The sequence below is a fragment of the Sciurus carolinensis genome, chromosome 4, assembly GCF_902686445.1.
Source record: "Sciurus carolinensis chromosome 4, mSciCar1.2, whole genome shotgun sequence".
In the NCBI taxonomy this organism is placed as follows: Eukaryota; Metazoa; Chordata; class Mammalia; order Rodentia; family Sciuridae; genus Sciurus; species Sciurus carolinensis.
Window position 1 is genome coordinate 165,049,507 of NC_062216.1, and position 26,333 is coordinate 165,075,839.

The 26,333-nt window shown below is 42.6% G+C and overlaps 1 protein-coding gene across 5 annotated transcripts in view; it reads left to right on the top strand.

Annotated features, from left to right (window-relative positions):
* Positions 1-295: 295 nt before the first annotated feature.
* The window catches only part of Hmgxb4 (HMG-box containing 4), a 32,939-nt gene continuing 6,901 nt past the window's right edge, over positions 296-26,333 (top strand). Inside the window, exons 1-9 of one of the 5 annotated variants that reach the window (XM_047550832.1) lie at positions 296-393; positions 5,578-5,726; positions 5,958-6,036; positions 6,133-6,247; positions 6,791-7,746; positions 22,593-22,674; positions 23,812-23,876; positions 24,884-24,989; positions 25,465-25,634. In XM_047550832.1, coding sequence (XP_047406788.1) covers positions 6,859-7,746; positions 22,593-22,674; positions 23,812-23,876; positions 24,884-24,989; positions 25,465-25,634 — 1,311 coding nt within the window. In that variant the 5' untranslated portion in view covers positions 296-393; positions 5,578-5,726; positions 5,958-6,036; positions 6,133-6,247; positions 6,791-6,858. Of the gene's footprint in view, positions 394-4,873; positions 4,973-5,577; positions 5,727-5,957; positions 6,037-6,132; positions 6,248-6,790; positions 7,747-22,592; positions 22,675-23,811; positions 23,877-24,883; positions 24,990-25,464; positions 25,635-26,333 lie in introns of all 5 variants that reach the window. The other 4 variants (XM_047550829.1, XM_047550830.1, XM_047550831.1 and 1 more) reach the window with 4 other exon arrangements.

The window sequence follows — 26,333 nt, forward strand, 5'->3', positions numbered from 1 at the left end:
GGAAAGCACTGTATTAAGAGGCAGAAGACTTGGAGTAGTAGTCTGCCTCCCATCTCATTCCATCATTGGGCAAGTCACTGAACCTCTCTGAACCTACTTCTCTTCTGCAAAATGCGACAAAACCGACCTCACAGGGTTGCAGTGCGTTTTGAACCATATACTAGCCCAAACCTGGCACAGAGCAAGTTCTCACTCAACACCAGCGCTGGGCTCCGCAAACGCAGATTCATTCGATACGCTCGGCGCTCTTTCTGAGCGGGATTTCCCCCTCTGGAGTCGGAGTCTGCGCTCTGGGCTCGACTGAGGCTCCCTGGCCGCTCGCGCTTTTCTCTCCTTCTCCAAGATGGCGGCGGTCGGCGGCGCTGAGGCGGGATCCGGGCGAGCCGAGTGAAGGTAGCGGCGAGCGGAGCCCCCACGAGGCCGGGCTGGGCCCCCACCCCGAGGCGGCAGCGGTCCCGACCCGGCGCCACCCGCCGCCCTGAGCCCGCGACAGCGCCGCGGGGGCGCCCCAGGCCCGCCGCGGCCTAGCCCGGGGGCCGAGCCGGGGACTGGAGTAGCGGCCGCAGCCGCCCCCGGGAAGGGGCTGGAGCGGGCCGAAGGAGGAAGGCGGGCGCGAGCTGTTCAAACGGGGAAGGCGGGAAAGCTGCGGGGCCGGGAGGGGGCGTGCGGCCGCCCCGGGGGCCTGCGGGCCGCGGCCGCCCCTCCCCCTGCCCGCGGCTCCGCCCTCGGGGGCGCCGGGCGCGCGGGAACCGGGCCGGGCCGGGCGGGAGGGCGGCGGGGCGTGGGGTCCCGGCGCTCGGGGGAGAGGGGCGCCGGCGGCGACGGGAGGGCCGTGTCCTGGGCCGGCGGGAGAGGCTGCGCGGAGCTCCTCGTCGCCTCTTCACAGAGCTTTGTTGAACTAGCTGTTGCTGCACAGCTGCCGGGAGAACCCCATGGGTTTGCCGTGCGGACCCCACAACTGGTGGTCCTGGGGCGCAGTTTGCATAAATTCCCTGGTACTGTGTGCATTCTTTGCGTGCCACCCAGGGTGTGCCTTCGTAGCGGAAATCTTCTCCATACAGGCCCCTTTTCCCTCCGCAATTACTACTCGTAGGTTCACTTTATTTTAAATCCTGCAAAAGAGAAGAAACGTCTTCCTCTCTCCTCTCCGCCGGCCGCGTCCGTGACTGATTGTTTCGCCTCGTAGCAGAATAAATAAAATACTCAATCCAAAATAAAGCCTGTTGATCGCACAGGGCTTGTCAAAATTTGTATCGCTGGTCTCATGGAAATGTGTCTTGTCAGCCGATCTGTGCGGTGGTCCTGGTTCCGCTAAATTGCACTGCAATGAGAGAATTCAATCCTCATCCCGGGCTGTGGGATCTGCAGCTTCCAGAGCTGGCAGGGGCTGTGAGTGCTGCATAGGTAGGTTCTTGGACAAGGGAGTGGCAAGAATTCCGAGCGACTGGGTTCCAGAGATCGGAGGAAACCTCGTGAACATAAGAAGACATCTGCTGCTTCTATCCTCCAACCAATGGCAACAAAATTTCTGCAACTGGCAACAACTGGATGTGCATCTGTCTGCCTTTACCTGCAGGGAGTTCCTGAAAGGCGTGTTGGAGGAAGAGGAAAAGGAGAACAATCCTGGACAAAGTGCTCAACGTGGACTAGACGTGGATCTTAGGGTTTCACTTACTGCCCAGTTCACAGGGCTAATTTGTTTCCTTTTTTCGGTTCTTATTTATAACCTGGGATGATGAAGCTTGGGGCTCAGATTATTTCAAAAGATCACCTTCTGAAACTTTGTATTTACAACTTTGAATTTTCAAAATAACAAAATGTTGCATCTGATGACTTCGATTTTTTTTTTTATAAATACTTTGGTCATCCAGAAAACCTGTGCCTGAATGCAAGTTGAATCTTTATCTCCAAGTGGAAAAAGCAGCTCCACCTCCCCGGTATCCATGGACTGAAGAAAGTCCCAGCACAGCCAGTTAACAGTTTGAACGTTTCCTGCACGTGCATTTTTAAAAGTGGCATGCTTACTTCCATAAACAGTATGAAATAATGAACTTTTACTTATGTTGTCATTTCTTAGCACGCTGAGACGAACATAATTGTAAAACTGTCCCTTTCTCCTGAAATTGACAACATTAAATTTTAAACTCCTAAATCGTGGAATTCAGGAGAATGTGTTTTCGCACCTATTTTACAGTTGCCAACATTTAATGTAGTTATGTTTTCTAATGTAAAAAGCAAAGTTAATTTTTTTCTTTTTCATTAATCTCACACTCTCCTCCCTCCCCCGAACCCTGAATTTATCTTGGATAATATTCAAGACCTGGAAGAAACATCAGGGGTTCATTCAACCTTGTATAAATGTTGCCTGAACTCTGCCTCTCTTTCATCCTGTTGCTTGAGACTTCTTTATCTGATATCATCTTTCTTTTATGAGTCAGCAACCACAACTAACCCCTGTGCTGCAATAATACCCTGATTTTAAAGAGCCTAGAAATTCAGGGCCAATCAGTTTTCCCAGTCTGTGAGTACTGTAGTCCAAGGTGTTTTTCAAGCTCTTGGCTGCCCCAACCCATTTTGGATTGGATTTGTGTTCAGGTCCCATTCAATTTTTTCTATATTTAATCCTATAATTATAAAGTGCTCTTCAGTATCTTTCAGAAGATTTAGGACTGGAGGTGTAGCTCAGTGCTAGAATACTTGCCTAGCATGCTCTAAGACCCTGGGTTCAATTCCCAGTACCAAAAAAAAGATTTAAACAATAGCAGGCCTAATTCTCACACATAATATCAACAACAGCGTGTTTCTCTGTTGGCCTACCTCTGAGGGACAGTTCCCAATTTTCTGTTCCTTTTTGCAGCTTTTTTTTTTTTTTTTTTTTTTTTTTTTTTTTTATTGCACTAGTTTTTCAGAGCACTCCGGTGTGAGACAAGGAGGGCTTTTTCATACCCATGAAGTCTCAGTCGCATTTCTATACTATCTGCAGAGCCACCACCTGCTCCTATTCTGACCAGATTGCTCAACTCTTCTGTTTTGATTGCCAAGGGCAGGCCAGCTCGTAAGTCTCAGAACCTGCCTTTGCTTAAATTTAAAAGTGCATTTTGTTGTTGACCACAGATGAAGTCTGTGTTTATGAGATTGAATAAGTATTTTTTGTTTTTGCCATTATTTCTCAAACATTCTTTGCCAAAACCCATTAGACATGAAAAGCATTTAACTGGAGGTCTCAAGCTATTGTAGTTCTTTGGCATCATCAGTCTGTGAAAACCAATGTGATCTGTATATTTTTCTAATAAACTCAATGTTGTGGTGCCAGTGAGAGAACGTTCCATTTTCAAATGGGTAGATATAATTCCCTGTGATGCATCTTCACCCCTTTTGGAGACAGCACCACTTGGGTGAGAAGGAGAGGATAGTGATTCCCATTCAAGAAAAATTAGTATTTAAATGCAGGAACATGAACAACTGGCCAGGCCACGTTACCTATCTTGTCTCCTCACATTTTTACACAAGGCCTGACCTTATATCCCCTTTGCATCCTCTGAAAAAGCCTTTTGAACAAGCAGTTTTCAGTTTGCTTTTGGCCAATTAGTTTCTTTACTTCACTCTAGTTTCTCTTAATTAAGCAAGTCCGTTCATCAGTTCACTTCTCAGGGAGTGGATAAGTACTTTTTGTACTTCTTTTCTTGATCTTGTAAATTATTCTTGTCAATCTTCTGTTTTCAATTTAGACCTACTTGTGTATTGTATTTTATCTAAGTGTACAAATAAGTTTTTTTAATGTTGATTTGTGAACATTTCCCCTATTAATCCAGTTCACCTTTTCATTCACAAAAGCGACTTACTTATTATTTGTACCCACCTGAAGGAATTAGTACTGTGTCATGGAAGTATCCTTCAGTATTTCTAAATCCCATTTATAATGATAAAGGTAAAATAAGATGGAAATAAATGACTAATCAGGTCAACTTTTAAGCATTTGACTAACTGTATGAGAACTTTTTCAAATTATTTAATACTTTAAATATCCTGCAAAGACCTTTCCTGGAGGACTTGTGACCCTGCTTGTCCTAAGGTCTTTGAAGAACCTCACCTTCCAGTGCCACATATAGCAAAGTCATCTTCAAAGTCAAATGCATATCTAAACTTCAGAAAACATTCTAAAACCTCAATATGATATATAGAACACTTAAATTATACTAATTGTAATCAATAAAGATCTAAAAATCGTACAGATCAACAAATGAAAATTCTCTGTATTTTTCACCTAGCCTTTAAGAAAGGCTTATTGGTGTTAAACTCTCATATATCCAACTACTATGAGAAGTGTACCTACTTTTACACACTTTGTGAACCAAATAATTTAAGTTTTTAAATATCTCTATGCTGTTATTATTTCTGTTTTAAGTTGCAATAAATTTTACTGTTTCTCCCATCCAGTTGGTAGGATTTTGTGGTCTTCAAGCATTTGGTGTAATCTGTCTTCCTTTGCATCTTGCTTTACCTGTGCATCTTGTAACCACGATCGAACCTACTCCTCTGACTTCATGTCAGTTTCTACCCTGTCTCTATGTTGTTGGTCCTGTTGGCATTTCAGAAATTCTCATTAATTTTGGAAATAATTTTTATTTAGGAAGTATTTTATATACTTCTCCAAATGACAACTTTAATTCATGACTCAAATCTAATTAATTTTAACATACCTCCTGCAGTTTCAACCCCAGTATATTTACAACCAGAATGAGGAGGTGACAAGACACTCCTTTATTTCTTGCTGCCCTTCCAGTCGGCCCTTGGATCGCTGCACATTCCACCTGGAAGGTTGCTTCTCCACAGATTTCGCATTACAGAAGGGTTTTCCTTCTTTATTTCTCAGACCTGGTCCTGTAGACGAGAAGGAGCCTGGACACAGTGACACATTCTCAAAGGCCCTGCAGGACCACCATGGCTTATGATGACTCCGTGAAGAAAGAAGGTATGGCCCCTTTATCTGAGAAGCATTCCAAAGGGGGTATCCTCTTCAATACTTGCAGCCCGTGGATGTAGGAACCAGCACTGGGCGTCCCAGCCTAGGCTCCCAAGTGATGGTCCAGAGCACTGTTATGACACTCAGCCTCCACGTCATCCCCAGACTGGGCCCGTGGAAATGAAAACCAGGACAGGGGTTCCAACATGAGAGTCTGAAATGAGTCTTGGTTTGTTGGGGAGATCCCCTGCAGCACTCTTGGTCCTTGCCAGCTCCAGTGTGCAGGAGTCTGGGGATAGGAATCATATTGGACTCCCACAGAGCAGCGCAGCACATGAATCATTACTTTCAGCCTTACCTCCGCAAGTCTGTGTCTACCTGTCAAATCACAACTAGGAAATCATGTCTGAGGATGCAGCTTTGGGCCTTGCATAGCATGGAAACATTGTTTCTTCAAGTTTGATTCTTGTATTTGCAGCCAGGTCGCCTGAGTTTAGCCCTGTATTCCAGTGGACTTACTGAAACAATTGTAACTTGGGAATGGAGAGACTGTTACATTTGGTTGCTACTTATTTGACATTCTCACTTCCTTTCCCAAATTAACCTTTGCTCAGATTGCTTTGATGGTGACCACAGCTTTGAGGACATAGGACTTGCAGCTGGCCGAAGCCAACGAGAAAAGAAACGTTCTTACAAAGATTTCTTAAGGGAAGAGGAAGAAATTGCTGCTCAGGTCAGGAATTCTTCCAAGAAGAAGTTTAAGGTAAGTTCTAAACATTTAAGTTAGAAAAATTGTTACACTTCTTATCATAATTCCTAATATTTGAAAATGAAAGTATCTTCTTAAAATTTTAGAAAAGAATAATAAACATCTTGACATCTGATTATTTTCCATGCTTTTCTTTGTTTTCCAAAGTCAAAAACCATCAAAGTGTAGTTCCAAACTGCCTTGCCACATCTCTTCTTATTGGCCAATTCTTCCTTTTAATTGCAGGATAGTGAACTTTACTTCTTGGGGACGGACACACACAAGAAGAAGAGGAAGCACTCCTCTGATGATTACTACTATGCAGGTATGGAGGGGAAGGGGCAACACACTTCGCTGGTTCTTGGAGTCGGGGTAGGGGAAAAGGATCCAGATGTTGCTGACTCAGTGGCCTATTTAACAGGACAGTGGTTCTTGTTCTGAGTGCCGATAAACCAGTGTGAAGGAGGAGAGAGGTGGAGGGCTGGTATTTTGGAGGATTCAGCATAGAAGAACAGTCTTCATTTGTGATATACCAGGTACCAGGTTCCTTCTCCCCCATCATCCACTTATCTTGTGCCATGTTATCTAGCCTCCCTTTTGCCAATGTGGTCCTTGGGCCCTCTGGCCTGCATCTGTGGGTCTTTTCTCAACCAGTGTGTATCCACTCACAAAACCAGTGTCTTAGCTGTGTTATGCACATAGCTGATGGGACAAATGCTTTACCGCAATGAGTTTTCCTGAACACAGAAACAAATGCTACTTGATCTGCAATCTAATCTAAATTGTAACTACCCCTAATCCACAGCTATAGTCGATTCTTCTGGGTTTGCTCTCTGGTTGCTTGTGAAGACTCAGTGAAGAGAAACGACTTTAGTGACAAGGATGGTCGCGAGGGTCACAGGCAGACTACCAAACCAGGAAGCACACGGGCACCTCGCCGAGCTAGGAGTCAAAGGGTGTCCCTTCACACCACTCCTGTCAGCCTCTTCCTCTTACTAGTTGGGTGTTTTGGTGAAAGAAGAAACTTGATGGACGTTGCTTCCTGTCTTATTGACAGTACTTCTCTTGATTATTTCCAGACATTTCGTCTTTGGAATCATCACAGAAGAAAAAGAAGAAGTCCAGCCCACAACCTGCTGATACAGCTATGGACCTGTTGAAAGCCATCACTTCCCCACTGGCAACAGGCTCCAAGTCCTCCAAAAAGGCTGGGGAGAAGTCCTCCAGCTCCTCAAGCCATTCGGAAAGTAGAAAAGAACACCACCGGAAGAAAGGAAGCGGAAGCAGCGGGGAGCTCTCCCTGGAGGACAGCAGCTCCCACAAATCCAAAAAAATGAAGCCTCTCTATGTGAACACAGAGACACTGACCCTTCGTGAGCCTGATGGCTTGAAGATGAAGCTTATTCTCTCACCAAAGGAGAAGGGAAGCAGCTCAGTTGATGAGGAGTCTTTTCAGTACCCCTCTCAACAAGCAACTATGAAAAAGTCCTCTAAGAAGTCAGCTCGGGATGAGCAAGGTGCTTTACTCCTAGGACACGAGTTACAGAGCTTTCTGAAAACGGCCCGGAAGAAGCACAAGTCATCCTCAGACCCACGCTCATCCCCTGGCCCTGAAGGCTGCCCGCCCGATGCTGCCCAGGTTCCAGAACCCCACAGTGCTAACCTTGATCTTTCAGGGCTTGAACCTATTCTAGTAGAATCAGACTCGTCCTCTGGTGGGGAGCTAGAGGCTGGCGAGTTAGTGATAGATGATTCTTACCGGGAAATCAAGAAGAAAAAGAAGTCAAAGAAGAGCAAAAAGAAGAAGGACAAGGAGAAGCACAAAGAAAAGAGGCACTCAAAGTCCAAGAGAAGTTCAGGACTGTCTGCTGCCACAGTGGGAGAGGCCGCAGTGACACCCGGCCCTCCGCCCAGTGTCCCGCACGCTGGAGTCGCCACCCCTGCCCCACCACTTCCCAGCTTCCACACAGACGGGCACGCTGAGAAAAAAAAGAAGAAAGAAGAGAAAGACAGAGAGAGAGAGAGGGGGGAAAAGGTAACATGTTTTTTGCAGGGGGGGGCAGGCAGTGGGTAGGAGATGAACTAGGTTCTTCCACGTGGGAAGTGGCCTTGGAGTCCAGCAGCCAAGGTGCATCTCTGCAGATTTAGGGGATCAGGGCTTCTGTGGAACGATAGAGCTTCAGGTATTGGAGTGGCCAAGTCTGTCTGTTCACAAAGAGCCCGTTGCAGTCTGAATTACTCCTGGTTTTTCTTAGTGGAGTTGCTCTCCCATTGTGCGGATCTGGGCTTGGGGGTACTGTGGCTTATTCTGGCCGCTTCTTAGAGTTCATGGGAGGAGCTGAAGCCAGCTTCTTTCCTTGCCCTTAGCAGCACTCTCTGGCGGTTGAGCATAGAAAGGTGTCCTCTGAGTTCATTTTAAAAGACCATTTTTTAAAAGCAGCCTTTCAAAATTAGAACAATGACTGGTTAAGTTAACAGTAAACTAACACGTTTCCACTGGCTGGTGCGGGCCATTTCTTGGTGCCCTCTTTGGGTGCTCACTGTGGGCACTGCTGTGGGTCTTGCCAGAAGGTTCAGAGATGAACAAGACATGGTTCTTCCCCTTGGGAAGGTTGCTGTCCCCTGGGGAGTGGGAGAATCATTCACCTGGGTTTGATAAGAAGTTTTCCAGCAGTTGGATTTTAGGGTCTGAGGGCTATGTAGCTAAAGGTTTTCTTTAAAAATGGGCTTTTTGTCCATCTATCTGAGTAATAATGAGAAATTTACAAACTAATAAAAACAAACAGTCTTATTCTGAAAATATCCCATGAGTAAATTACCAGAATTGCAAAAAAAAAAAGAAAGAAAGAAAGAAAGAAAGAAAGAAAGAAAGAAAGAAATTTATAAACTCTGAATGGTAGAAAGGAAAAGAAATCATAGTTTTGCCACTTAAGAATAAGTATTTGCTTCCTCTGTTTATACTTCTGCAAGATGAAATATCTGAAAAAATCTAACAGATGATCAGATACATTAAGAATTTGAGAGTGGGAATTTCATTTCTGTCTGTGAGGTATAAGTTATTTTCCCCACTTACATGGTGCCTTTTAAGATAGAGAAGAGAGTGCGTGTGTACACTTCAGAGTGGGGAGGGTGGGTAAAAACTACCCTTTGAGCCAAGATTCAGTGTGAGCCTGAAGATCTGGATATTTAAACACTAAGGCAGGTTTTATCCATTTGTCTGTTTGAAAATTGCTTCATGAAATACAAAGTGTATATTCTGTGTTTGATTCTGTTTATCCCAAGAATTTCCATTCTAGTGATCTATGATAATGCTATGAACTAATCGCACAGTGCTGGAGGTGGAGGGTCAGGGGTGGCAGAGAAAGCTGGAAAGAAAGGATGCAGGTGGGAGGAAACACCCAGAGGTAGAGAGGTGTTTTGGAACCAGCCTAGAGAAATACCTGACCTCCAGGCCTGTGTTTCCATCTCCCTGGCAAATATCTCTGCATGAATGCCTTGGGCACCTCAAACCCCTGTGTATAAATGAGTTTGTCCGCCAGGCTCCAGACCGCCATCTCCTCCATTTCCTTCTAGGTTCCCCCTGTCCTGCCAAACAACCCAAACTTCATCCTGTACACTTAGATTTTTCTCAACATTTTATTATGAAATTTTTCAAATAGTAAGAATTGAAAGATTGTACAGTGAACACCATAAACTCTCCTTTGAGGGTCTATAGTCAATATTTTGCTTTCTGCTCTATCATCAGTCCATCTTAGTTTTTTTAATGTATTTCACAATAAGCTGTGGGTATCTTACACTTTACCCCTAAGCCCTTCAGCTTGGGTTCTGTGTGTTTTCAGGGTTTTCTTTGATCTATAAATTTGCATATGGTAAAATGCAGAGAGGTTAGATGAACATTTGTTGCGTTTTGGTAAATGCACGCACCTGTGTAACCAAGCCTCTGTCAGGGTATGGACATGACCATCATCCAGAGAGCTCCCTCACACTCCTTCCTGGTCAGTCCCCACCCCCAGAGCCAGCTGCCGCTCAGATTCATTTTCTAACTCTACGGTTCACTTTTGTTTTTCCCTCTTTGCTCCCCTCCACTTGTTTCCACTCGAGTGTCAGGCCTGTCGTCTTCCTCGATAACTTTTAAGCCTTTATTCGCTGCCACTGTCAGATGGCTTCCTTTCTGCTGCTTCCCTTATGCAGTTCATCTGACACGTGATTCCAGCATTCCATCGTAGGTATGCCTGGGAGGACGACAGTCTTCTGTGGGACCCTTAGTACCTTATGTTAGACTGTGAGCTGCTCTCCCTGGGCTTAATCCAGCCTCTGGCCTTTTGTAGACCGTCAGGAAACACTTGCTGAATACATAAACACCAAGGTCCAGGCCTTGGCAAGCATTTGTAATTGTCTGGATTTAGCCCTAAACCTGCCTTTGCAGCTTCCCCTCTTCTTGGTCTATTTGATATACAGTGTGTGAAAATTGAACTCTTCCTCCCACACTCTCATTTCTGTTATTTTCCTCACTTTTGCAGTGACCTTCCCCTTCTGACACATCCAAGCTCTGCCTTCCCTTGAGACCTTAGCACATGCCACCTTATCTAAGATGTCCCAAACCCATGTCCGGGTTAGCTCCTGAACTCCCAGGACAACTTGTTTTCTTGTTGGACTTCCTTATATTAGAGCTGTCGTTAAGTTAAACACCAAAAGCTCCTCAATGATAGTCACTGTTTTAGTCAACGTAATATTACCTAAACGCCTCAGGTTCCCTAATAAGCATTTGGTAAGTTTATGTTAAGTGAACGAACTTGTGGATGAAACATGGCATTGAAAAGGCCAGGTGGGAGCCAATTGTAGAGAGACCTAGGTACCGAAATGAGGCACTTGGCAAGGGTGCCTTGTGGCTTATGAGCAAGCTTTAGATGTGATCCAAACGTCAATTTAAAGATAAAATGATAGAACTGGACAAGATGGATTAGACTGGCAGCACTCAGGAGCTGCAATAGTCAGAAGGTCAGCGGGGAAGCCGGAGGAAGGTTGAAAAGACAGATTCAGAAAGGACTTACGGAGAGTGGACGGGGTCAGGCCCCGGGGCGCTCACGAGTCTGAGGGAGGCCCTCAATGCTTAGAACCTGGGCGGGCGCCTTGGCGAGCAGTGGGCTCCTCCAGGCTGGAGGCCTGCTCTGCTGTGCTGCCCTGTGACAGGCTGGCAAGTGCTGAGAACCGTAGTGCTTGGCAAGAACCTTACTATGACTTAATGTATGAAGTGACTGTCTTACTCTGAATCTAATCATTTATTCATTCAACAAATATTTACAGTGCATATATCATGTTTTTTAAGCCCAACTTGAGCATAAAATTTTCCTTTGATGTTTTTAAAGAGTATTCTTGGGCTGGGGAGATAGCTCAGTCGGTAGAGTGCTTGCGTTGCAAGCACAAGTCCCTGAGTTCGATCCCCAGCACCGCAAAAAAAAAAAAAAAGAGTATTCTTTCCAGGATTTGTTTCATATTAAAAAAAAAAAGTCTCTAAAAGTCAGGGACAGAGTCCAGAGAGAGAGGAACTGCTCAGGGATAGTGTTCCCCCAGCCTGCAGGGAGCAGAGACCGAAGAGCCACCTGGTAGAAATGCTGGTGGCCAGAACTGATGAGGAGTGGAGCTGGCGTGGCGGAGAGAACATAGATTCAGTTCTGAGGAGGAAGCACCAGGAGAGCTGCTTGGCTGCGTGGTTGAGGCAGACTGTGGAGCCAGACCGTGTGTCCAGACCCGACTCTGTGTGTGTATGTGTGGGTTGAGGATTGTACCCTGAAGACTTTACCACTAAGCTGTACCCCAGCCCTTTTTATTTTATTTTGAGACAGTGTCTCACTAAGTTGCCCAGGCTGGCCTTGAACTTGCGATCCTCCTGCTATGGCCTCCTGAGTAGCTGAGATGACAGTGATGCACCACTACACCCAGCTGAAAGTAGATTCCAGTTTGTGGAGAATAGAGTATTGGTGTCTGGAGATTTGTCCTCTTGAAGAGAAGTGTGAAGGATTTTTTTTTTTTTTAAACAAGCAGAGTGTAATAAAGTGGTGAAAAACTTGGACTGGAATTCAGCAGACTTGAATTCTTCTGTCTGCTTCTTGGCAGCTTTGTTCCCTTGAGAATGCTCCCCCAATTATCTGCTCATTAGTAAAATGGGGTTATTTAGGTTAAATTAGCGATACATGTTAACACTTAGCACAGGGCATGACTCAGTAAATGGTAGCTGCTGTTAGAATTGCTGTTGCTTGCTTCTCAAGTTCTGCAAAAAACATAAAAGTATGTGTGAAAATGTCTTTAAAACTTCTTTTTCAGCCACTCATTCCACATACTGGTGGACTAAGCAAGGAGACTGCTTATGCGCCTGCTGCCCTCCTCAGTGCAACACCCCAAACTCTACAAGATCTTATTTGAAAAGCTGTTAAGAGCAAAAAGAAAACAGGGACTCTAAAGAGCAAAGGCAGATGTTATAAAATGATTTTTTTTTTTTTTTTAGTAATTTTTTTTAAACATTTTACTTATTTATTTATTTATTCTTAGATGTTGACAGACCTTTATTTTATTCATTCATTTTTATGTGGTACTGAGAATTGAACCCAGTGCCTCACATATGCTAAGCAAGTGCTCTGCCACTGAGCCACAACCCCAGCCATAAAATGATTTTTCTACCACACATCAGAGCTCACTGGAGAGCTTCATGGTCTCGGGGTGGGGGGAGGGGGGGAATTGTGACCCCACTGGCCTGTTCCTTTTTTCTTGAAGTGGGTAACTAGCAACCAGTGTACTTCCTTACAAAGTTGTGATGAAAATCAGCTGAGGTAGGGCTGGGGTTGTGGCTCAGTGGTAGAGCACTTGTCTAGCTTGTGTGAGGTGCTAGGTTCAATCCTCAGCATCGCATAAAAACAAAATAAAGGTATCATGTCCATCCCCAACTGAGAAAAAATATTAAAAAGTCAGGTGAGGTGACAGCAGGACACAAATGCTCTGGCCTCTCCCCACACAATTCTGAGGCTTTGATATTCATCCAGTACAGATTTATTCTGCACTTGGATAGTGCCAGGCACTTGCCAGCTGCCATGGGTACAAAAAGAAATAAGATACAGTGTCTGTTGTCAAAGATCTTCAGGTCTCTTAAAAGAGTTTGGAACATGTTCTGTATTGAACTGCAGCAGAGGCATGAGGAGGCAAGGAGCCTGCGTGGTAGGTTCCCTGGGTTAGGTACCATCAGGACCAGATCTTAAGGCCAAGTAGCAATTATCAGGTGGAAAAAGGGCACTTCAGTCAGCAGTTGGAAAACATCTGTGAGGAACTGAGGCATGAGTGGGCATGGGGTGGCCAGAGAACCCCAAGATGTCGGTGCACCTAATGGAAAGCCAGCAGGTCAGAAGTCCCCATGTAGAAGGCAGGAGGAACTGGGTAGGAATTAGGAAGTCCTGGCCTCCATGGCCGCGTGTATGGAGCTCTTGATTATGTTTTAGGTGTTTTCATCCCATTTCAGAGAAAGGGTCAGAGAAGTGAAATAACCTGCCCCAGGATGCCCACCTCTACATGCAGAACAGGAACTTGGACTCACATTTTTCTAACTGGGATCCATGTGCTTTTCACTACAGAAAGAGTGTTTCAAATTATATTCAGTGATGTATTGTGAGAGATCCAGAAGTATAGTGTGCATTTTAGAAATTTCCATAAATTGGCTAAAATAAAAGATTTGAAATAAAAACCTCATTTGTTTAGTAGCATCTCCCTAGCCAGGTTGGATTAATCAAGTTCGGTTAGAAGAGCATCAGACGGTTTGGTGGGTAACTTAATCTTTCAATTAATGGAAGAAAGCTAACTTTTATTTTTTAAAGATTCATAAGCAGCATTGTTCCTTTCCCTTAGATGTTTTAGCTTTCAAAACTGGACCGTAGAGTTCATAGAGGAATTTTCATCTGTTTCTGTGATCCAAGAAAGTTAAGTAAGACTACTTTAGAAAGAGCATTAAGAAGTTGCTATTTTTTGTGGGGGGTGCAGGGTGGGGGGCAGTACTGGTTATTGAACTCAGGGGCAGTGGACCACATCCCCAACCCTATTTTGTATTTTATTTAGAGACAGGGTTTCACTGAGTTGCTTAGCACCTCAATTTTGCTGAGGCTGGCTTTGAACTCAAGATCCTCCTGCCTCAGCCTCCCGAGCCGCTGAGATTACAGATGTGTACCACCATGCCAAGAAGTTGCTTTTTGAAACATCTTAATACTATTAGTATATATCATCAAACATTTTAAAGTAGATTCTGATTGTAAAATTAAATCAAGAGTCACATTTAGTAAGTAGTCAATAGGCTTGTTGCTAAGTTTGCTACTAGTAAAAAAGTATCCAAGTTTTCAGAATGATAACATCTTTTACAGCACAGTCCATGTATTCCAACTGTGATTGACTTGCCATCTTGTATGTTTTCTTGCATGAGAAAGCCTGAACTAGTGACCTTGCATTTTAAATCTTGTAGAAATGTGTTGTATGTATAGCTGTGTGTCATCCACCATTTGGGTATTTTTGTCTGTGCCTTGGAAAACTTTTAAGCCTTCACTTTGAAGTCTGAACTTGATCCACAGACTAGAGTTGTCTAACACAGTGGCTATGTTCTAAGGCCATATTTTAAGTAGTCAGAGTTTCCTTTGGAAATCCCTTGGGAGGGCGCCACTTTAAAGGCAGGCAGATTCTCAGTCCAATAGAATGTTAGTCCAGTGCAGCTAAATTTTTCTGAATTCTCAATATCACATGATGCCATTGGCATATGTTCAAGAACCATACGTCTATTTTTTAAGAAAATTATGTTATAGGCATCAGAATCCCACTTCAGTAGTGAGTTGCACACACTGAGATCTACAGAAACTATCTAGGAAAAGCAAATCTGTAAATTTATATCCCCTGTTTGTAGAGTAGAATGAATGACAGAATCACCCAGACTTTCCGTACCTCTGTGCCCTCCCTCTTTCACTACCCCCTCCCCAACAAATGGCCAGATATAAAACTTACTTGAGCTTGTGTGTGTGTAAGGCCACTCTGTTGTATTTTCTGTTGTATTATTGTGGGCTCAGTAAAGGGGGTTTTAAAAGGAAGGATCCTTAGTTAGGATACTAAACACTTTGGGATATAAAGCTGCTATTAAGTTAATAAAGGAGATATAGCACCCAAAACTCACTTCTGTAGCATCTCTGAACAACTTTACTAGAAGAATACTAAGAAATTGTATGTTTATTATTTTAATGAAAAAAGATTTAAATAAAGGGCTTGCAGCTCTTTTGTCTCATATAGTTCAGATTGTTTCACCCTGCTTTCCTCTACCCGTTCTTACATGTAAAAGAGCTTGTATTGGCTTTTTGGACGCCACAACTTCTGTTTTGAAAACTATAGAGGGAATAAAAAAGAATTCATATGAATTTTCTGTTGTGGCATAACAAATTATCATAAGCTTAGCAGTTTAAAATAACATGTTGTTGCCTCCCAGCCGTGTAGATTGGAAGTCCAGGTTATTTTCAGCCACTTCCTCCACACAGGGACTCACAGAACTGAAGTCGTGTTGGCCTGGGCAGGGTCCACATCTGAGGCTCAGGCCTCTTCCAGGTTCCTTCAGGTTATCAGCAGCTTTCAGTTCCTTGCAGTTGTAGAATTCATAGAAACTTGTTTTCTTCAAGTTCAAGGCCAGCAGTTGTTTTTTGTCCCTTTTTTGGTTTGGTTTTGGGGAGTGTTGTGGTTGTTTTGTTCCTGGGGACTGAAACCAGGGTTCTTGCACTGAGCCATGTTGGTCCCTGGCCCTTTTTTTTTTTTCTTTTGTACAGAGAATTTAACCCAGGGTTGCTTAACCACTGAGCCACATTCCCAGCCCTTTTTAATATTTTATTTAAAGACAGGGTTTTGCTAAGGTGCTTAGGGCCTTTCTAAGTTGCTGAACTGGCTTTGAACTCACAGTCCTCCTGCCTCTGCCTCACAAGCCACTGGGATTACAGGTGCATGCCACCACACCTGGCTCTTTTTATTTTTTGAGACAGGATCTCACCAAGTTGCCTAAGGCCCCACTGAGTTGCTGAGAATGACTTAAACTTGGAATCCTCCTGCCTCAGCCTCCTGAGTTGCTGAGATTACAGGCGTGCACCACTACACTGGACTTTGCTTTGGTTTTTTTCCTCAATTCTCATTTAATATGGTTTCTATTACATCCGAAATTATTTCAGGAAACATTTCTAAGATTTTATTTTTGTAAAGCAAAATTTTTAGAGTTTTAAATTCACAGCAAAACTGAGAAGTAGCAATCTCCCATGTATCCCACACCACCTGTGCGTGGCCTGCTCCATTATCAACATGGGCTGCAGCAGATGAACCCAAACTATATCTACACGTCACCACAGAAGTCCAGAGTGCTCTGTGGCGTTTTCCTCTGTGAGTTTGACCAGTGTGTCATGATAACTATGTGTCTACTGTTGGAGTGTCTTACAGAGACTTCCCTGCCTTGGAAGTCTGCTCCACCCGTTCATCCTTCCCCTGGCAGCCATGGGGCTTTCCAGTGTCTGCCTGCACACGTGGCCTTTTCCATTGTCACATGTTAGAATGTTAGAATGTAGCCTTACAGCCTCCACCTCCCTCACTTGTCACGTTCTTCAGTTCCCTCCAAGGCTTTCACAGCTTAATAGCTTTTTCTTTTAGTGCTGGATAATGTTGCATGGTGTGAAGTACCACAGTTGATTCCTTCCCTGGCAGCAGAACATCTTGGTTGCTTTCAAGTGTTGGCAATTAATGAAGCGTCTATAAATATCCGTGTGCAGGTTTTGCTTGGAGATAAGTTTTCAGCTCATTTGGGCAAATATCAAGGAGCATGAATTATATGATAAAAATGTCTTGTTCTGTAAGAAACCATGCAACTATCTTCCCAAGTGCCTCTGCTCTTTTGTACTCCCACCAGGAGTGAGGGTTCCTATTGCTTCAAATCCTCACCAGCACTTGGTGCTGTTGGTATTCTGGATTTGGGACATTCTAGAGGGACATTTAATGGTATCGCAATGTTTTAATTTATCTGATGACATGATGTAGATCATTTGTTCATGTTTGTTTACCATCTGGTTTGTTTGTTTGGTACTGGGGGATTGAACCCAGGGGCACAGCCCTTTTTATATTTTATTTTGAGATAGGTTCTCACTAAGTTGTTGAGGCTGGCTTTGAACTTGTGATCCTCCTGAGCCACTGGGATTACAGACATGTGCCACCACACCTGGTTCATCTGTGTATCTTTTTTGATGAGGTATTTCTTATAGTCTTTGACCCAGTTTTTACTGTGTTGTTTGTTTATTATTGAGTTTTAAGAATTCCTCATGAGTGTTGGTAGAGCCCTTGCCTAGCACATTTAAGGCCCTGAACTCAATCCCCAGCATTGCCAAAAAAAGAAAAAAGAATTCTTTATTTTGTATAACGATCTTTTTTCCAATATGTCTTTTGCAAGTATTTTCTCTCAGTCTGTGGATTGTCTTTTCATTGTCTCAACAGTGTCTTTCAGAGTGGAAGTTTTTAATTTAATGAAGTCCTGCTCATCAGTTCTTTGTGTTATGGATTGTGCCTGTGTGTTACATATGAAGAGTTGTTGCCAAACCCAAGCTCGTCTAGATTTTTCTCCTATGTTGCTTTCCAGGAGTTATATAGTTTTGCATTTGTCTGTTTGTTTGTGTGTTTTCTGCAGTGCTGGGGATTGAACCCAGGGCCTAGCGCATGCTAGGCAAGCGCTCTACCGCTGAGCCACATCCCCAGGCCCTTCTGATTTTTCTGTCCTATGTGTGTCCACTCGTTCCAGTACTGTTTGTTGAAAAGATGTCTCCTGTAGCTCTTCTCCATTGTGTTGCCTTTGCTCCTTTGTGAAATCCAGTTGGCTGTATTTATGCCAACTGTCTCTGGGTCTCCATTGTATTCCATTGGTGTATTATCTGTTCTCTCACCAGTAACACACTGTAGCTTGATTACTCTAGCTTTATAGTCAATATTGAAAGTGGAGTGAGACCAGTCCTTCAACTTTGTTCTTATTCAATACTGTGTTAGCTATTCTGGGTCATTTGCCTCTCCATGTAAACATTAGTTCCATAGAAACTTTAGTTCCTCCAAAGAAACTTTAGTTTGCTGATGTCTACAAAGTAACCTGCTAAGCTATCTTGTGGTTTTGAAGCACTCACCTGATGAGGTCAGGTCCAGTCAGGATAATCTCTATCTTTTTTTTCCCCGATACCAGGGGTTGAACCCAGGAAACACGGTCTCACCAAGTTGCTGAGACTGGCTTTGAATTTGCAGTTTTCCTGCCTTGACCTCCCGAGTTGCTGGGATTACAGCTGTGCACCAGTGTACCCAGACAGAATGATCTCCTTTTCATTAACTCTCTTGAGCTCACCAGAACCTGACAAAATTCCCTTTACCTGATAGTAAAACATGAAGTTGGGACTGGTAACCTTCATGTTCACCAGGCTCACCCATACTTAATGGGGAGACATGATATAGAACATACATACCAGGGAGCTAAATCTTTGGAACCATGTTGGAATTGTCTGCCACAAAAATAGTGTCACTGAGTACCTACCAAAGTGTGAAACACCATTTGATTAACTCCACCTTCGAGTTAAATGGTACCATCCAGGATTTACTTACAAGGAAATGAAGCCATTTGTATAACTAGTAATTACTAGTGTCAAGATTCTAACTCAGCTCTGGTGGTATTCAAAGCTCAAAACTTCCTGTTTTGCCACATGTCCCCATTAAATCCTGTCACTTCTCCTTCCCTTCTGGTGTGTGCACCTGCTTTTCTCTAGGCCACTGTCTTGTCTGGAGGCTGTCATCCTCCTTCCCAGCTCTCTGGTGGCGGCCCCTGGATTGGCCCTCCTGCCTCTGCTCTTGCTGTTCTCTAGTCCGTTCTCCACAGTCTTAAAGCACAGCCCCGCCTGTGAAGCTGCCTGCTTCAGACCCGAGACCTGTCCCTCCCACCTCAAGTCCATGCTGTGTAGTAAGGGTCACCGAGCCTCAGTTTGTGATCTCTGCCTGCTGCTCTGACATCGTCTCTTGCAGCTGTCTTTGAGTGTACCATGGTTCCCTCTGCCTAGAATGATTTTTTGTTGAGTTTTGTTTTCTTTCCTCTTTCTTTCTAGTACTGGGGATTGAACCCAGGGGCTTAGCACAGAGCAGCATCCCCAGTCCTTTTTAGGTTTTACTTTGAGACAGGCTCTTGCTAAGTGGCTTAGGCTGGCCTCAAATTTATGATCTTTCTACTTCAGCCTCCTGTGTAGCTGGGATTACAGATGTGTGCCACCATGCCCAGTTTGCCTAGAGCATTCTTAGCTGCTTTTCATCTGTCTAGTTCTACCCAGCTTCATGTCTAAATTAAATTCCACTTCCTCCAGAAGTCTCCCTTGGCTCCTTGACATGAAGGAGGTCTCCTGTCCTGCCCCCATGGCACCCAATATCTTCCCTATAATAGTGTTGCCTTTTATTAAAATGACATATTTGTCTTTTCTGTTGTATGTCTCATTCTTGGCTCTATCCCGATATCTGGTACGTAGTGGATGCTCAGTAAATATTTATCAATGAATAAATGCCAGAGTACTTTAATAGGTAACTTTTTTCTTTTACCTTTGAAATATTTCTTTTTAGTCTCTGCTTTTCCTTCTTTGCCATTAAAATACTTTTACTATTACATATCAGAAAAGCTACCCATTTCTCATGTGTTTTATTAATATCAAATAATTAGTATATGCTATAGGTAAGAGAAGATAGTGGGCCTTAGACTTTAGATTTCTTGCTTTCTACAGTTTATGCTCTTAACTTCCTGAGGATATGATCTGAACCTTTAAATTCATACTCTTAACTACTTACTGTACCATCACCCTGATTAAGTTATTCAGTAAATGCTAGTTTATTTTCTATATAATTGAATAAAGTCATTTATAAGAGGTATGAGGAAATCCCCTTTCTTCAGTAGGAAAATTGGGATCTAGTATATTGACCAAAAATTGTAATTAATTTTATAAAAGTAGTTTTAGGACCAGGGTTGTGGCTCAGTGGTAGAGCGCTTACCTGGCATGTGTGAGGCCCTAGGTTTGATCCTCAGCATCACATATAAATAAATAAAAGATCCATTGACAACTAAACAATAATTTTTTTAAAAGTAGTTTTAACTTTATGTTACAGCTATAGATAGCCTTGTGAATACGGAGTTAACATTTTAGAGCCTTGTATCACATTTGGGAAGCCTTGTTAAAATGCCTCTCTTGCAGGTTTTCTAATATGGCCAAGCGAGTTGTGGAATCTTGTGCTCACATGCTCTCTGATGTTCTCAGTGTTTAGTAGTGACGTGATTCAACAGTTGGGAAAGACTTGCAGATGTATAGATTATTGTACTTTAGTAAATGCTAAGCCTGTAGATAAGCCATTTTTAAAAGATTAGCATAAAAATTTGAAACTCAGTTTTCAATAAATATCCCACAGTTTTCCAAATAAATGCAATCTCATTCAATGCATTACTTTGGAAGGTATCCTAGGAATGTTTCCATTCTACAAAATGTTTTTAGAATTCCTTTTGGAATTAAAGTCAGAGCCATCACACTTGCTTTTCATTGAGCAAGTTATTTTATGGAAACACTGTTTGAGGATGGTTATTTTATGGAAATTACTTTAAGAACTGAGTCAGTCAGGTAAACAGTATGTGATCAAGCTTTGTTCAAACACCATGCAACTCTGAAGTTACAAGACAGGACTGTGGTGTTTGTTAGTTTGGGGTCCTGAATCTAACTCTTAAGGCAAACAAAGGTTTTCAGTAACTTTTTTCATTTCTTTCTTTCTTTTTTTACTATTTTTTTTTTTAAATGCAGGATTGAGCCCTGGGTCACTTAACTCACTAAGTTGCTGAGGCTGGCCTTGAACTTGTAACCCTCTGCCTCAGCCTCCTGAGTCTCTGGGATTACAGGTGTGCACCACCAGGCCCAGCTTCGTAACTTTTTTCCTTGGCATCACTGGTGATGAACCGGAAGCCTTGCACGTGCTGGGCAAGGACTTCCGTCACTCAGCTACAGCCCATCCCCGCCCCACAGTTGCTTGAAGCATGGAATGTTTGTGTCATTACAGGAACTAGAGGACCAAAAAGGATTCTCGGAGAAGGAGAAGGAAAACTAATCATTTTATTTTGATGCTTACAGATGAGGAAAGTTTGATTTTTTTTTTTTTTTTTTTTTTTTTTTTTTTTTTTTTTGAGGAAAGCCATTTTGAAAACATCTCAGTTTGTTAGATTAAGATTATATTATAAAGCGATAATTCTTTGTTTTAAATAGTAACATTTTCTGTGAGGAGGCATTTTACCAGCTGAGCACAATGGAGCACACCTATAATCCCAGCGACTCAGACTAAGGCAGGAGAATCACAAGTTCAACGCCAGCCTCAGCAATTTAGGCCCTAAGCAACTTAGCAAAACTCTGTCTCAAAAAATAAAAAGGCTGGGGATGTAGCTCAGAGGTAAAACACCCCTGGATTCAGTCCCCAGTACCCAAAAACAAACAAAAAGCATCATGTTTTCTTCGGCCCACAGTGCATAACCCTAAGAGTCAGAACTACTCTACACTCCAGTAGTCTTGGACACTAGTTATTAAAACTATTCCTCTGAGTTTATTTTTTCTCATCCTCAAAATGAGAGATTTGGACTGATACCTAATCTAATACCCTTTTCTGGATAGGAAAACTTACATTTTTTTTACCCAGTCAATGGAAAGCTGTACAGTGGTAGGTAATAATGTAATCACTTGTCTTCTAAAACCTTGCTGAATTGGCTTTGAAAGTTATTTGATGTCTTCTGAAAAAGCATGGGTTGCTTGTGGCATTGTCATGGTACAGTGAGGAACAACATGCTTCAGTTGATCCAGAGTAGCAAGTTAACATTAAAGAGTTTTGTCAAGGGGGCTGGAGATATAGCTCAGTGGGTAGAGTGTTTGCCTCACAAACACAAGGCCCTGGGTTCAATCCTCAGCACTGCAAAAAAAAAAAGTTTTGTCAAGGACTACCAAAATGTTGTCTTCAATTATTTATTTACTTCTTACCTTGAACCACAGGAATATGGACAGTAAAATAATGGTAAACTACAAATGACAGTAAAAGGATCAGGAAACTTCAAGATTAGAAATCAATATCAGAGAAACAAAAAACATAGATTTGGCTCTGATTTTCAAAGATGAGAAAAATAGATAACCCAGGAAAGGTCAAGATTTTCTTAGCACTGAGTTCTAAAAGAACTAGCAGTGTGTGATTGTAGACATGAAGAGTGAAAGGCTTTAGGAAGAGTTAGCATGGAGCTGCAGCAACCTGGAGAATCTAAAAATAGGGCAGCATATGACTTTTACCTACTAAAAGTAAAACTGATACTCATCTCCTAAGTGGTAAGTAACAGGATTAGAAAGTAATTATCTTGCCTGGCATTGCAGCACATGCCTGTAATCTCAGCTGCTCAAGAGACTAAGGGAGGAGGATTGCAAGTTCAAGACCAACCTCAGCAATTTAGCAAGTCCCTAAGGACTTAGCAAGACCCTGTCCCAAAAATAAATCATAAAAAGGGGGCTGGGGATGTGGCTCAGTGTTAGTGTGCCCCTAAGTTCAATCCTCTGTACCAAAAAAAAAACCATATATATACACACACACACACATATATATATACGCACACACGCACATATGTACATATATATATATATTTGTTTGTTTAGGAATACTGTTTAGTAGCATGGACCTTTCCTATGAATGAGAAAGTTTAGGTACCCTTTCTGCATTGTTACCCTAGATTGAATTTAAACTTGAGTTCTAATCAAGTCTTGCCTTATTCTTTTTTCTGTGTGGCACTAGCCAAAAAAGAAGAACATGTCGGCTTACCAAGTATTCTGTAAAGAATATCGTGTAACCATTGTGGCTGACCATCCAGGGATAGGTAAGAACATTTCTGATCTTTAGTTTGTTTACTTTATCTCTGAAGCAGTATAGCTAATTAATTCAGTCAGCAAGCAGCTTCTTCCCATACCAATCACATTTTTTTCCTCAGATCTGCAGATCACTTCAGATTCTGCCCTATGCCTAAAAGATAGAAGTTTTCTATACATACCTCTTAAACTGATAAAATGGGGAACTTTGTAAAATTAAATGTTATAAAGTACAGTACATATATATGTGCATAAATACACAGTTACTTCCATGATTCTATGTCGACCTTTTCCTTAAACTGCCCTTGGGTGTAGAGTTAGAATGAGGTGACTTTGTTATGTTGTTCCTATTTGTGTCTATATTAGAAGTCAGTGAGAAGAGAATACTGTGCCGCAGACCTCAGACAGGTCACTGAACATCTGCATACCTCACTGACCTTCTGTGTAAAGTAGCTGCCCTGCCCTGCCCACTCCATCAGGTTGCTGTGAGGTGCACATGGGTAGGTCTCACAGCCTAAACTTGCCATACAGATAATATTACACTTCTGGACTGCTACAGGAAAATGCTTCTTGACTTCTGATCTCAGAAATTTGGTAGAAACTTAGCGTCTCTTATCAAATTCTATGTAACATATTGTCATTAACCTTCCGTGGTTGGTCTTCTATTGCGAAGTTAAATGAAAGGACACCAAAAAGATCCCTAAGGAACAAACCCCTAGAGAGTAGATATGTGAGGATTCAAGCCTGTCTATGGCCAAAAGAACACCCCACTTCTTCAGGAAAAGTCAGGAGAAAAGAGACAGGGTGTGGTTGGGTTTCCTGAAGGAGCCCAGCATTATTTAAGTGTGGTATTCAAATCCCCTTTTCCAGTTTCCGCTCCTATCAGTCTTCTGTTTTGTTAAAGTTGGCCCTATTCTGTTTTAAAGTCAACCCTATTCTGTTTTAAAGTTAGCCCTATTCTGTTTTAAAGTTAGCCCTATTCTGTTTTAAAGTTAACTCTATTCTGTTTTAAAGTCAACCCTATTCTGTTTTAAAGTCAACCCTATTCTGTTTTAAAGTTAACCCTATTCTGTTTTAAAGTTAACCCTATTCTGTTTTAAAGTTAACTCTATTCTGTTTTGATTTCTTTCTTTCAACTCTTATGCCAGATTTTGGAGAACTTAGTAAAAAACTGGCTGAGGTATGGAAGCAATTGCCAGAAAAGGACAAATTGGTAAGTATACTTTCTTATAAACATATTTTTCTTTGCCTTTTGCCTTCCCAAATGTAGTTCTCCCAAAACCATCCAGCCACACATTGTAGGAAAAAAATCACAAATTCATGGAAAACGATTTAGCAGGGGGCACTGGCAGTGCTGGTATCAAGTTACTCCAGGGGAGCAGTTAGCTAAAGGGAAGTGATGTTTTTTAACTTTATTCAATTTTTTTTCCCCAAAAATTTTACACTGGGCCAGGCACAGTGGCACACAACTATAATACCAGCAACTTGGGAGGCTGAGACAGAAGGATCATGAGTTCAAAGCCAGCCTCAGCAACTTAGTGAGGCCCTGTCTCTAAATTACAAAACAGGACGGGGGTGTGTCTGAGTGATTAAGCTCCCCTGGGTTCAATCCCAGCACTGAAAAGGTCTCCCCTACGACCACCATGGTTGGCCATGGTCTGAGAACCGAGGAGCATCATCCTCAGACAGGAATGCCCTTAGCCATGTCCCCATCCTCATCAGGCAGCTCAGAAGGCCTTAGTAAATTCATGTCTGAGTCGTGCACAGTCACTTTCCAGTTGGGTGATCCGTAGGTGGTATGGGAACAAGAATTGCCGTCTTACTTTAAAGTACAACTCTCCAGATGAAACAGTTGATTTTCACCCAGATAAGTTAACCTTTAGTTGCTGTTTTCCATGAAATTTTTGTCCTATTGGTATTGTCAACCAGGTGACAGGAAATATTTAAACCACCTGGACACTACACAGAGCCACAGGTCTACAAGTTGGTAGTGAAATTTGACCATTAGCACTGAGGAACATTTATGATTCTCCACATAAATATCAATACAGTCAACAGTCCAAGGCCAGTTCAGTGGCCCTCAGCTTAAAAGTTAGCATTAACCCCCACTTTCCCCTCCACTGTTCCCTCTCTTCTTTTTGTTCCACCATGACTGCTTTCCATTTTACTTTTTTGTCCTTTTAATTTATTTTAATCTGTTGGACACTGATCTGATTACAGATTTGGAAACAAAAAGCTCAGTATCTGCAGCACAAACAGAACAAAGCAGAAGCTACAACTGTGAAAAGAAAAGCGTCCAGCTCAGAAGGTCCCATGAAGGTCAAAGGTAGCGCCCACTTCCCTTCCCGCTTTTAATTCTTTTCTCTACAGTGATGTGAATTTTGCTTCCTTACCAGGAAATTGTGAAAGCAGCTTTTACTAGAAGCAGACCTTTATACCCAGGTATTATTACTGAATAGTACAGGCAGAGGGGAAAAAAAAGATGTTCAGTTTTAGAAAATGTACATCAAAGGTCTGCAAACTTTTCTGTAAAGGCCAGAAAGAAAGTAAATATAGGCCTCATGTGCAGTGTGCATTCTCTTGTCACATAGTCTTGGATTTTTCTCCAACTCTTTCTAAATATGAAACTGTTTTTAACTTCCAAGTCACACAAAAAGTGGTTGTGGGCTAGATTTAGTCCACAGGCCATAGTTTTGCTATGGTTGATATGATTCATAAAAAGGCAAAACTAAGAGTCATGTTTTTGTGGTGTTCTAGACTGTAGGCAAATTTTATCTCTAATTTCATCCCTCTGTTCTCAGCTGCTTCTGTGGGAGTACTATCACCCCAAAAGAAGTCCCCACCTACCACCGTGCTGTTACCAGCGTCACCAGCCAAAGCCCCTGAGACAGAGCCCATCGATGTTGCAGCTCATCTTCAGCTGTTGGGAGAGTCTCTCAGCCTCATTGGACACCGCCTGCAGGAGACTGAGGTGAGCACAGCCCTTGGTGGAAGGACTCGGGTTGGGTACAGCGATTGTATCCACCCATCATTTCACCTACATTCACAGTTCCAGGTACTCAGGATACAGTAAAAAGAAGACATGGTGGTAATAGAAGCATCCAGAAACATGGAATCCACCTGTGTCTCTATACTAATATCATCCAGTTGAAACAGTGGCACAAAAAGAAGTTAGATATCCTTTAGCTGATTTTTATTCTTTAAAAATGTTATGTAAAAGATGAGTGCAAATCCATAGACATTTATCATTAGTACTTCTAAAGGAGTTTGAATTTTTCCGTGCATTTCCGGTAAAGTTCTGAGTAGACAGACTGCATTGTAAAGGGAATTAAGATTTCCTCTTCTTTGAAAATAGGTAGCAAATTGGGAAGTCATGGTTCTCAAGCTCTTTGTTACTGTGCACTTGAATTATATAATGCTATGTGCTCAAGGGAGATTTTTGTCCTTTTAAGCTTCAATTTCAAAATCACTTAGCCTGTGAGGCTGCTGTACTCCATCCACATCTAACCATTCTGCCTGTTGGCTAATTCAGTAGCATAGCAGTCCATCTTTCAGTCCCAGTAAGACATTTCTGCAATGAACTCTGAGCTACTAAAGCCATTCCTAAGCTACAAAATCAGTGCAGGAATATAAAGCTTGCTTCTATGTGAGAGTGGAATTATTGTTCAAT